General features: G+C 41.0%; 1 protein-coding gene across 1 annotated transcript; it reads right to left on the bottom strand.

Moving 5' to 3' along the window:
- Positions 1–10,185, bottom strand: LOC139446035 (alpha-latroinsectotoxin-Lt1a-like). The gene is made up of 4 exons (XM_071227303.1): positions 10,039–10,185; positions 8,277–8,400; positions 6,921–7,010; positions 1–6,298 (listed from the first exon to the last, which is right to left on the bottom strand). The coding sequence occupies exons 2-4, from the start codon at positions 8,392–8,394 to the stop codon at positions 2,751–2,753; spliced, it is 3,756 nt and encodes a 1,251-aa protein (XP_071083404.1). The 5' UTR covers positions 8,395–8,400; positions 10,039–10,185; the 3' UTR covers positions 1–2,750.
- Between the last annotated feature and the right edge of the window lie 1,969 nt (positions 10,186–12,154).

Here is a 12,154-nt window from a genome sequence, read left to right as displayed (position 1 = left end):
TTTATTGTCAGAAAGATCACCAACGATGGTGCATGAGAGGTGAAGTGAAATGGGGTTTAACGTCGCGTCCAAGATTATTGCACTTATATAGCGACGTGCATGCTGGTTGGTTTGTTGCTTAACGCCACACTCGGCGATGTTCCAGTTATATGACGGCGGTCTGTAAATAACCGAGTCTGGACCAAACAATCCAGTGATTGATATCATGAGCATCGATCCACGCAACTGGGAACGATGACATGCATCAACCAAGTCAGCGAGCCTGACAACCCGATCCCGTTAGTCGCCTTTTACGACAAGCATAGTCACCTTTTACGGAAAGCATGGGTTGCTGAAGACCTATTTTACACCGGATGGTGTTTGTGGCTGCTTGTACTAGTCCGGACTGATGCCGATTTATAGTGTTAGCTCACTGAGACTCCGAGCCGACTAGTCCTTGTTTTAGCCCCTTAATGCCGAGCGCCAGACAGGGTAACAACAAGTACCATCTTTTAACGTATTTTGGTATGACGCGGCTGGGGATTGAACCCCGGACCTTCCGCTCTCCGGGCGGACGGTCTACCACAAGACCACCCAGGCGGTCTGGTACATGAGAGAAAATATAATATAAATTCATATATAATAATAACATCAAGATGACAGGGGTAAAATGCCAATACAAATATGACAAAAATAAAGTGACAACAATCTCATACACGTTTTTTAACAGCTTCAACATTTCTAAAGATGGTATTGATGAATTTGGACAAGTTTTCCATATCTTTTGCTCTAGTGCCGGATAAACATTTGTTTCCAAATTTATACATATTAGGCCATTAAGAGAGATCTTTAGGTATGTACATAGACCGCATCTGGAGAAGAACTTCACATCAGCATCATATTGTGTGAAGAGTAAATCACCCAAGCTGCGTTTGTGTGTGTGTGTGTTGTTGAAACCGCTCCCCAGATACAGGTGAGGTGAGGTGAAATGGGGTTTAAGTGAGTGAGTGAGTATGGTTTTACGCCGCTTTTAGCAATATTCCAGCAATATCACGGCGGGGAACACCAGAAATGGGCTTCACACTTTGTACCCATGTAGGGAATCGAACCCGGGTCTTCGGCGTGACGAGCGAACGCTTTAACCACTAGGCTACCCGACCGCCCCTGAAATGGGGTTTAACGTCCCGTTCAAGATTATTGCACCTTTTATAGCGACGTATTTGTGTGTGGGCGTGCTTGCGCGCGTGCGTGCGTGCGTGCATGTGTGTGGCCGCTTGTACTAACCTGGAGTAATGCCGTTTTCGCGAACACCTGGTGTCATCACTATTAGATGGTGATTCATAAACACCTGCTCATGATATAGTCCGAATCGTACCATCGACACTGCTTTCACAGAGATTTTTTGTGTAATTGAGTTGGGTTTAATGCTGCTTTTAACAGTATTACAGTTATATCGCGGCATGTCAGCTTAATGTGGGAAGAAAAAGATGTTTTATGAATATGTTTGTTGCTTTAATCATAGCGCTAGTCCACTGAGATATCATGCGGCAGTTTTACCCGGATATTCCACCCAGACACAGTATACTGACACCAAGCCAACCAGTCCCTGTTTGATACCGAGCGTCAGGCAGCGTTACAACAAGTACCATTTTTTATCATCTTTTGCTATGATGCGCCCGGGGCCAAGCCACTAACCTTCCGCTCTCCGGGCAGACGCTCTATCCCCTAGACCACGGAGGCGGCCAGAGGTATACGGATGAAAAAAAGCAACAAAAGTCTTTCGATAATCATAAAACATCGGGTGTATGACTACGCCCATCTTCCCGAGTTAACTGACTATAAAAGTCCAGTTTCCACCCTTGCCGAACTAGGCTGGTATTATGGAGTTACATTTTGTCTGGACTAACGAGTTTAGGCATAGACCAATGGAAATCGCGCAACGGAATCGAAATCCGGTTCGTAAACTGTCATGCAGATTTCAGTCGATTGCAGGATTTGTCAACAGATATTTTCCAGATCTTTTCATGTTTTTAATCAATTGCTCATGTGATTTGATGCACTTTGAGATGTAAGACCTGTTTTATAACAATATAGATACTGATTATGGATCAGATCGTCTTGACTGGGCACTGCCATTTTGTTTGAAGCAAATGCAAATCATACGAGAGGTAGCATCTAATTGGTCCAAAGGAGAGTGGTAATAGCCACTGGTGGCACTACGATCGAGCCCAGGAATTCCAGCCTTGATCGGCAAGGGTGGAAACCGGACTTTAAAAGTCAGTTAACTCTCTTGCCTCAAGACGATGAACAGAACAGATGTCTATCAATAATAGCTGTAAATCAGGACGTCACAATGTCTGCCCTGTAAATAAGAATCAGTCGACATATGATATGTTGCACCAGTCATTCCAATGGGTAACAATGAATTTCCTCATGCTATGCTGCACTAGTCTCAACAACATGATTTGTTTAACAATATATAATCTATTTCGTAGAAGTGTGTACATCACTGAAATGTTTCTAAATTTCAAGGCTACACAAAAAGACATATATTCAACCTTCATCATGATCAATCGATTGTCAAATTATGTCGCAGAAACGTGACTAGATATATATATGTGGGTATCGTTACCGTCAAATATTCACCAGTAATAAATATTTGCCAAGCCATTTTTGTTCTTTATCTCTCTCAGCTTCAGTTAAAAAGATTTATGATGTAGCTTACAGGATGAAATCAAGAAAAGTTTCCAAGTTGTATGTCCATAACTCAGTCAGTGATGCTCAAGATGCCCAGATAAACACGACAGGTCCGCTCCCTCCGACACAAGAACATCATAAACATGATGATGTAGCTTTTCACTTGCCACCATAAGTGGGGTTTGATTGTACTTCCCTCCACTTCTGTTGATATCAAAAATGTTCAACGAGAGAAGATGTTTCACAATGGAAATGTTTCCTCCAAGGCATGCAAGAATCAAACAGTTTCTGTTTTCCACATCAGAAAGTGTGAGATCAGCTCCTTCTGACACCAGAAGATCAAAAACAGAAGCATTTCCATTTTCAGCAGCCAACATGACGGGTGTTTGAAGTTTGTGTCCTCCCTGTTTGTTTACATCTACATTTTTCAGTGAAAGGAGATGTTTAATGATAGATAGGTTGCCACCTTTACATGCGGCCATGAGGATATCTTGATTGTCAATGTTAGCAAGGGAGAGGTCAGCACCTTCTGACACAAGGAGATGATAAACATCATAGTACCCTCGCCTAGCTGCCATCATCACTGGGGTTGAGTTGTTCCATCCACCTTTTTTGTTGACGTCAAATGACTTGGTGGATAGAAGATATTTAACTATATTTACATTGCCACCAGCGCATGCCAACATCAAACAGTCTTTGTTGTATTGTTGAGTACCTGAGAGTTTAGCTCCCTCTGATACAAGGAGTTCAAAAACTTCATAGTGTCCACTTTCAACTGCAAACATTACTGCATCTTTGTTATCTTGCCCTCCACTGCTGTTGATGTCAAAGATATTCATAGCCAGCAAATGCTTCACAATGGACAGGTTACCTCCCTCACATGCTAACATTAACATGTTTGTCCTGAAGTCATCTGTAACCGTCAGATTAGCTCCTTCTGACACAAGAAGGGTATAAATACTGAAGTGACCTTCCATGATTGCAACCATAAGTGGAGTTTCATTTCTCCACCCTGATTTTCTGTTGATGTTAAATGTGTTCAGCGAAAGGATATGTTTCACTATGGACACATTACCCCCATAACATGCCAGAATCAGACAGTCTCCCCGGTCACCAGTAGTGGGTGAGACATCAGCACCTTCAGATACAAGGAGTGCATAGACATCATAGTGTCCACTTTCAGCTGCCATCATAACGGATGTTTGGCTATACCATCCCCCTCTTCTGTTGATGTCAAATGTTTCCATAGATAAAAGGTGTTTCACTATTTGTAGATTACCTCCAATGCACGCCAGCATCAGACAGTCTAGGTTGTATCTGAGTAAATATGACAGATCAGCACCTTCTGACACAAGAAGTTTAAAAACATCGTAATTTCCTTTTTCGGCTGCAATCATAACTGCTGTCTGGCTATGACCTGCTCTCTTGTTGATGTCAAACTGTTTTAGTGATAGGAGGTGTTTCACAATAGCTTGATTACCTCCTTCACATGCCAACATCAGACAGTCTGCTTTGTCATTATCAACGAGCCAGAGATCAACTCCCTTAGATACATAAAGATTATATACATCAAAATGTCCATGTTTAGCTGCAACCATAACTGGTGATTGATTATAAGATCCACCTCTTCTGTTGATATCAAACACGTCCAGAGATAACAAATATTTCACGGCAGACACATGGCCATGACGACTAGCCAGGAGGAGACTGCACCAACCACTTCTATTACTATGAGTCATGTCTGCGCCTCTTGACGCCAGCAGCTTCAAGATTCCATCATGACCAGACTCTGCACTTAGTCCTGCTGCTGTATTTCCCATCCAATCAGTGGCATTGATCATATCAGGAGATACCCCCAGGATAACTTCAGTTATATCCTTGCTCCCTGATTTACAGGCGTAATGAAGACAAGTCATGCCATCACAATCTGTCAGTGAAATATCAGCCTGTTCTTGAAGCAGGAATTTAAAAACATCGAGATGTCCTGTCTCAGCAGCAATCAAGAGAAGTGTTTTGTTTTTGGTTGATTTAAAGTTGACATCAAATTTCCCTACTCTCTTCAGTAAAGACGTAATGTGTTGTAGTTTGTTGTGTTCTCCACATTCTATGCACGTTATTGCACAGAAATACAGATCTTGTTCGCGTTTTATTGAATCTTTTCTAAATAAATTCTTTATTCGATTTAAGTAGATCGTTTTCTTTCTGCGCATGATTTTCAAAGTGCTATCAAACAGTACCTCATTATGCGTCAATGATGTCCAGTACAGGAAGCATTTCCCAAACGTTTTGTCTCTCTGTTGTGCTATCGTTGTCAACTCACCACCTAACTGGGTCACAAGTAAGGAGGCAATGGTGTCGTCACTGAGTACAGGATGTGTGACTGTCCATTGGAAACATCTCTGTCGGATGCCTTCCGAAATTCTGTCCACAACAAGTTGGTATAGAGCAGGGCTGATGTAAATCATATTCGTGACATCATCAGTAGTTGATGTCTGAAGCATCTTCTTCAGTCTCACCCGCTGATGCAAGAACTTCAGAGAGCAGTACTGCAGCAACAGCACAAGATTCAGGTGACTTAGAGCACAGGCTGCAGCATCATATACCGACGGGTGAGAGAAGGAAGCGATGTGGTCCTCCACTGTACAGTATGTTCCAGCAAAGTTAACAATCTCTTTACAAATGTTTGTTCGAGTACAGAAGGGTACTATGTCTTTCACAACTAGGAATAGGTCTGTACTATTTCCTCCTGTTTCTGTCTGAAATGTGACAAGATTGAGCTTCCCCTCACACAGGATGAGGAGAATGAGGGCTGCTGATCTGGTGCTGCTTTCTCGGATGATGGCGTCAAGGTCACCTCTCAAGTAGGTCACAGGGTTCTGGAAGAAGTCCACATTGTGCATCTGAAATACAGGGTTGGGGAAGAACAGACTGCACATAAGAGGAAACCCAAATTGACTGTATTGTGAATGAATGATGGTTTTGATATCCTCATCTGACATATCACACATTTGAGCTTTCGCCTTAAATGATGATAGGAGTAATCTCTTTTCATCAGGGGTCAGAAAATCTTTAGTCATGTCCATAACAGTCTCTGTTTTGAAAAGGTTTATCTTGTATTGATGCAACCTCGAACACCCCTCATTCCAGTTGTATGTTCTCGATGTGAAAATGAAACGAAGTTTGAATGACTGGCTTGAACTCGTATCCATTGATTCTGTGCCTCCCTCTAGGTCTTTCTTCTTCTTCTTAATCCCCTTCTCGCCTTGTTTCCCGTCAATTCCAGTCAAACTATCAGCGAGGACCCTCAACACACTATTTATTTTCTCCAGGTTTAATGGAAATGTGACACAGCCGAATATGTCATCAAATACGATCAGCATGTTAGATCGTCGTTTCGTGGTGGTATCAACTTCAAATTTTTCAATGTTTTCTACAAATAATGTTTCATAGTTTTGATTACGATATTCATCACAAACCATCATTGCAATACTAGTCTTCCCGTCTCCAGGGGCTCCACAGATGTTCACGTGGCCATGCTTCTCAAGGAGATGTTTTGTTGCCCCGAGTGTATGGACTCCTACAAATACTTCTTTCAGTGCCTCCACGCGACTCCAGAAATTCTCTACAAATATGAACATAATATAAAATTGTACTGAATAGATAGTCTATCATTTTCAGTTTAGGGGCAACCATTTAATGTGAATATGGGGATGAGGTGGGGATGGGGTGGGGATGAGGTGGGGGTGGGGCGGAATGGTAGGTGGTGGTGGGGCGGAATGGTAGGTGGTGGTGGGGCGGAATGGTAGGTGGGTGTGGGGCGGAATGGTAGGTGGGGGTGGGGGACTTTGGCAGCGGGTGTTCTTCAACTTTTTGTGTGACAGGAGGTGCTGAATTTGTTTTCACAACACATCCTTTTTTCAGGACATACTGTCTGTCCAACGAGATTTTAGTACTCGGGCATATATGATTAATGTTTTAAAAGAAACCAACAGACCAGCCACCATCTCTCCCAACCCCTTTCCTAAAAGTAAGTGGTTGTTCCTTTAGGAGATCGGGGTCAACTATAACATTTTGTTTAGCGGTGAATCAATAATTTTTAAACTTTACACCAGATGAAAGCTTCAAATCCAACTTAGTTATATAAACTGCATGCTACTTAAGAAATAAAAATGATCACAATATCAATTTCGTTTCTTGATCATTCTGTGATTGATGATATATACTTCGTAAAAAAAATGTCTTACCTTGAGAGACACAACCTTTACACTCAACGTCCCCAAAGGAGAGTGAGACATTACGGGAGTTGGAGAAGTCATAGCATGCAGTTAGAAGAGCTGCAACAGAACAGTACACGAGTGATTTTAAAATTTATCCTTAATATCGGGGGCGCTGTGGCCGCCTAGTGGTTCAAGCGTTATCTCCCCACGCGTGAGGCCCAGGTTCGATTCCCACATGATAACAATGTGTTAAACAAAAGTGAAAAAAACATCTTTCCATAACCATATGAAATCTCTCCTACAACAGAATCTTTTGTACCATTCCGATACCAGTCGGATACCATTAGCATGTGTTTATGAATCACTATCAAATAGTGATGATACCAGGTGCTTGGTGAAAGGTGAGTTTATCTGTCCAATCAGTGGCACCCGTCCCGAAACATATGCAAAAGCAAGTAAATTATTCATCTAAATAAAAGCGAACACATGACAAAGTCAAAATAGGGAATTGCATCAGACATCGTTTTTACACAGATGCTCTTTGAAATCTTTGGAGAAAGAGCATGCTGGATTGTACCTCAAAAGTTGTGAAATGTAGACACCAAAGGCTGGAGCTGAATAGAATATTGCTCCACAAAGACGGAAAATTGAACATTGGATATTTGACGTCATTCCTCTTGTTGTACAATCTTGTGGAGAGCTTTTGTTCACACATATGAAACATATGAGGCGGTTTCACTAGTCTTTGTTTCTAACTCAGGTCGGTAAATCAGTGGAAGGAATTTGCTATTTGACCATTATCTAACGATATCAAATCACCCATATACCTAAAGCTTAAAAGTTGAACTTCTTGTGTTCCCACTGTGAATTGCTGGAATACTGCTAAAGGCGGTGCAAACGCCTACTCAATCATTCATGATGTCAGGACGTGTCGGGATAAGGAGGGAGAAAAGTGACATGGTTGTACAGATGTTTCCCATGGGCAGATTAGTGCTGCAAATAATGGCTCATCACCAGGCGAGTCTAGGATACGAACCCACAAGAGTGAATTGTTGCCAACAGATCAACGTTTTCAGGCTGCAAAAGTGGTAGATATCCTTTGTCCAATACTTGCTTAAGATATAAAAAGTGCATAGGGGTTCATCCACTATTTAGGGTGGGGTGCTGGGTGTGTGCACCTGTCATGTGTCAATGATTTTCAGTGATCCATTTATATAATTTTACCACTATTTAATAGTTCACTTCACGGTCCCCCCATCTTGGGACCCAAAACAGTAGCTGTAGGAGAAGATCACCAACTTCAAGCACAGCATACTCTGAGATTAATATCATGTTGATATCCCCAGAAAAGGGATAATGTTATTCATTGTCAGGCGTGATCACCTGTTGGCGAAGTCACGTGTTGTCTCCCATTGTTCACGTTGGACTGCACATCAGTTGAAGCGCCTGAAAAGTTCCTGGACATGGCACCATCTTGGGGCGGGTTAGAATTTGTTTCCATCTTGTCCTGGAAATAAAGCGACTTTGCAGTGTTGTGTGAACAGTGTAAGAGCCAGGATATACACAGCCAGAATATAGAGAGCAACATGGGTCACCTTTACAATAACAGCGTTAGCTGAGCATGCTTCATTTAATTTGTTTCAGTCCATCGTTTGGGACTTCTTGCAGGTTACGGAAAGGAGCCTGGGGCTTTGCTCTTAATATCAATCACTGCTTTGTCACCGTTTGTATGCTGATTGAACAAAGCAAACTATTATTTAAAAAATGTAATGTATTTGAAGGTAGTAGTAGTAGTGGTGGTAGTAGTAGTAGTAGTAGTAGTAGTAGTAGTGGTAGTGATAGTAGTAGTAGTAGTAGTAGTAGTAGTAGTAGTAGTAGTAGTAGTAGTAGTAGTTTATTGTTTAATGCATCCTTCAGCAATATTCCAGCCACATGACGGTGGACTGTTGATAATCTGGACCAGACAATCCAGTGATTGACATCAAGAACCTCGGTCTACGCAATTGGGATACGATGACAAGTCAGCGAGCCTGGCCACCCGATCCTGTTAGACGCATCTTACCACAAGTATGGGTTGCTGAAGACAAATTCTAACCCGGATTCACGGGGTAGTAAACAATTAAGTCAATTTGCATCCTCATCCTCAAAATGAAGCTATGTTACCTGAAGAGATGACGGTGCTGAATTGAATTTGGAACCGAACGCGCAATATCAGGTTTTATAAATGTTGTAATTATGGTCAATTGATTTGTCAAATGTACACGAAACAGTGTCCTACTTTGTCACAAAACACAGTTTGTGTATCTCCATTCCACCAAGACAAATTGACAAAGGACATCAAATAAAACTTATGGGTTGTGTCAAACGATATGACGTCACATTCACAGAAACGAGCAAAACATGCATGAAATTGTTATGAATGTTTTCAGATGTGATATGTGAGAGATGAAGACTTTGTTTATTTTAAAACGTGCATGTTTTAGACTTCAAACAACACTATATAAGGATAATTGGGTCGAAAGGGGGTTTTCAGGGAGCAATAATAAAATATGTTCTTAAAACCAGGCTGGTTTTCTTAGGAAACGTAGATAAATACAGCACATACATGGTAAACACATTATCTTGGGTCACAGACATGCACAGTTATATTTTCTCATGAATGTAGTAAAATCGTCCTTTTACGTACAGTTAAGGCATTCTTGTGTACATAAACAAGCAAGAAGTGAAACAAACAAAAAACTAGCAACTGTAATAAAGAACAAGGACTTCTTATCATTTATTTGAACATGTCTGATAATGTTTTTAAAAAGGTAGTACATAGTATTCCATTGGACATTTCCAGCGGGACAAAAAGACCTTATCCTATGTACCTCTTCCTGCCTGGCTCTCCACATTCTTTTAGGACATTTCTCTGCCTTCAATATATTGTAATAAAGCGACAAAACCCTTTCTATATCCAAAAGAAATATCTGCATAAAGCAGCATCGATTCTGCGATTCCGACTATGTTATGAGCATGTGTTTATGAAACATAATTATTGCATGACGCCCTGCGACAATGATTGAGACAGAAATGTAAAACGTTAACTACAAGAAGTAACATGCTATAAATAATATCTTCCACGGTGATGCGGTCATCAAATTACCTGTTTCCATCAGAAGTAGTTATTTTGTGGTTTGAAACCTCTGATTGTGTATTTTCCAGAGTAATTCATACTAGAATTTCTTGTGACCAGAATACGTTCCTGTTGAAATCATCAGTATCCTCCACAATAAGTCTGACCTACAATCTGGCTTCCTCGTCTGTGCATTGTCAGTTTGCGTTATCACCAGACGGGAAGTAGGGGAAGTGTCAAGTGTTTCCTTCGTTGCACACGTTTCTAGTGCCCACAGAGACAATGGTCCCTGTATTACACAAACAATAGGTTGAAAAATAGCGGACAAGCTCATTATGACATTAAATGAACATTCATTAATTTTCTTACACTGGTCGTTCGTTAACTGCAAGTGAACATCCACATGATTTGTTCATCTTCATTGTACTACATTGCACCCCTAAACCCCTAAACTGTATTTGGAATGGACTACACGAAGTGCTGTACTTTGTGGGGGGCACGGGTGGCCCAGTCCTTTGGGCACGCCAGAAACCTATGATTGTGGGTTCGAATCCCGGTTCGCCCCGATTATGTTTCTTGGTTTGTCAGCACCATCCCCGTGCTCGTGGGTTTCACCGAAGAGGTAAACGTCTAAGACCTGCATCACTTCAGGCTTTCCTCCCATATTTAGCTGACAAGCCGTGATATAACTGGAATACTGTTATAAGCGGTGTAAAACGCAACTCACTCACTCACTCACTCATACTTTGTGCCTCATTTGATAATCAAGTTTTGAAAACACAAATTGAAAATGGAATTGTGGTTTATTAAGATTTATCCTGTTCATCCTTGACCAAGAATGGTAACAAAGCACCGTCTGACATTTTTAATTTTAATTTTAATTTAGTGTAGTAAGGAAATGATAAAATTCTACAGTAAATTTTCCTAACAATTGTTGAAAAAAAAATCTAGGGTAGTTTTTTCTTGTCAATAAATACAAAAATTGTGTATGTTTTTCTACTACAATAGAAAATCTGCATTAGAATTCTAGTAATGGCATGTTGAATCTATTCAACTTCTGCTTCATTTTTTTCATTGCTTCATTGTTATTATTTATATTGTATGTATACTGAATATTAATGTGAGACGAGATTGCAGTATAAAAATAATCATGACATTGTTTATATAAATGAACAAAATAGAACAAATTCTGTACTAGTTATGAATCAGCCAATCTTTCCAAAGAATAATGTTCTACACATTCTCCCACTGATGTCCAACATACTTCTCCCTGTCAGTCTTAGGCATCCATGTCTAGTTTTCTGAATATCAGTTCCTCAGTGATCCTTCAGTCTTGTCTCGGAGCTGAACATTTTCTGGCAATATATCGTGAATCACGCCACACATTCCTGTTTCGGAGTAATGTCCAATACTGCTTATACAGTACCCTGCCGGAAGTAATGGTTTTTAACGCTAGGAAAGGCATTACCCGACTGACTGTACTGTTCATGTGTAATGCATGGATTGAATAAACAGTGGGGGCATACCTGATCCCCATCTCCTCCTTGGTCAGCTGGGATAGGGGCATGCGAATCGTCCCCTTCACAGACATCACGCTCTTTTCTGTTGTCTCTGATATCTTCTGATGTCATTTGTGTTTTATTAGATGATGAGCAGTTTTGATCTCAAGCATGATCAGCACGTTTCAGCTCCCAACCACAGTATGTAAATATACCATCTATGATCTCTTCCATGTCGACAGTAACCAACAGGCATAAAACATGAGGGTTTTCCATTTTCTTCTGTGGTTGTGAGAGGCTGTAGTGCTGCCTTCTAGTTAGATGTCCAAGATAACTATATGGCAAAATAGTAGTAACCCTTCCCATTTCCTCAGGAAAACCGTCTCTCTGAATTACCGCAATCAATCAGTCTAGGGGAATCTATAATATCCACATTGCAATGTTTCCGTTTAACGAATCTTCCTTATCTGGACATAAAAATTACAACTTCTTGGCATTTCCCCTTTAATTATGCCTTGGCGCTTTCCCATGATAACGTAATGTGCAGACTGTATTTTGCTTCATGCAAGGCAAAACACATCGGTACTAGTCATGGATCCTGGAAAGAAATCTGTATATAGCAACACCCACCGAAAGGATGGCATGCA

This window comes from Haliotis cracherodii, unplaced genomic scaffold (assembly GCF_022045235.1).
Source record: "Haliotis cracherodii isolate W230 unplaced genomic scaffold, xgHalCrac1.p SCAF_10, whole genome shotgun sequence".
NCBI classification, from domain to species: domain Eukaryota; kingdom Metazoa; phylum Mollusca; class Gastropoda; order Lepetellida; family Haliotidae; genus Haliotis; species Haliotis cracherodii.
Note: the sequence above shows the minus strand (reverse complement) of the source record. Positions and strands in the feature narration are given on the sequence as shown.

Coding starts and splice junctions, on each gene's coding strand:
- LOC139446035 (XM_071227303.1), bottom strand. CDS start 8,394: ATGGAAACAAATTCTAACCCGCCCCAAGATGGTGCCATGTCCAGGAAC. Junction 7,011..8,276: donor ACACGTGACTTCGCCAACAG/GTGATCACGCCT, acceptor GTTCTGTTGCAG/CTCTTCTAACTGCATGCTAT. Junction 6,299..6,920: donor TAAAGGTTGTGTCTCTCAAG/GTAAGACATTTT, acceptor TCATATTTGTAG/AGAATTTCTGGAGTCGCGTG.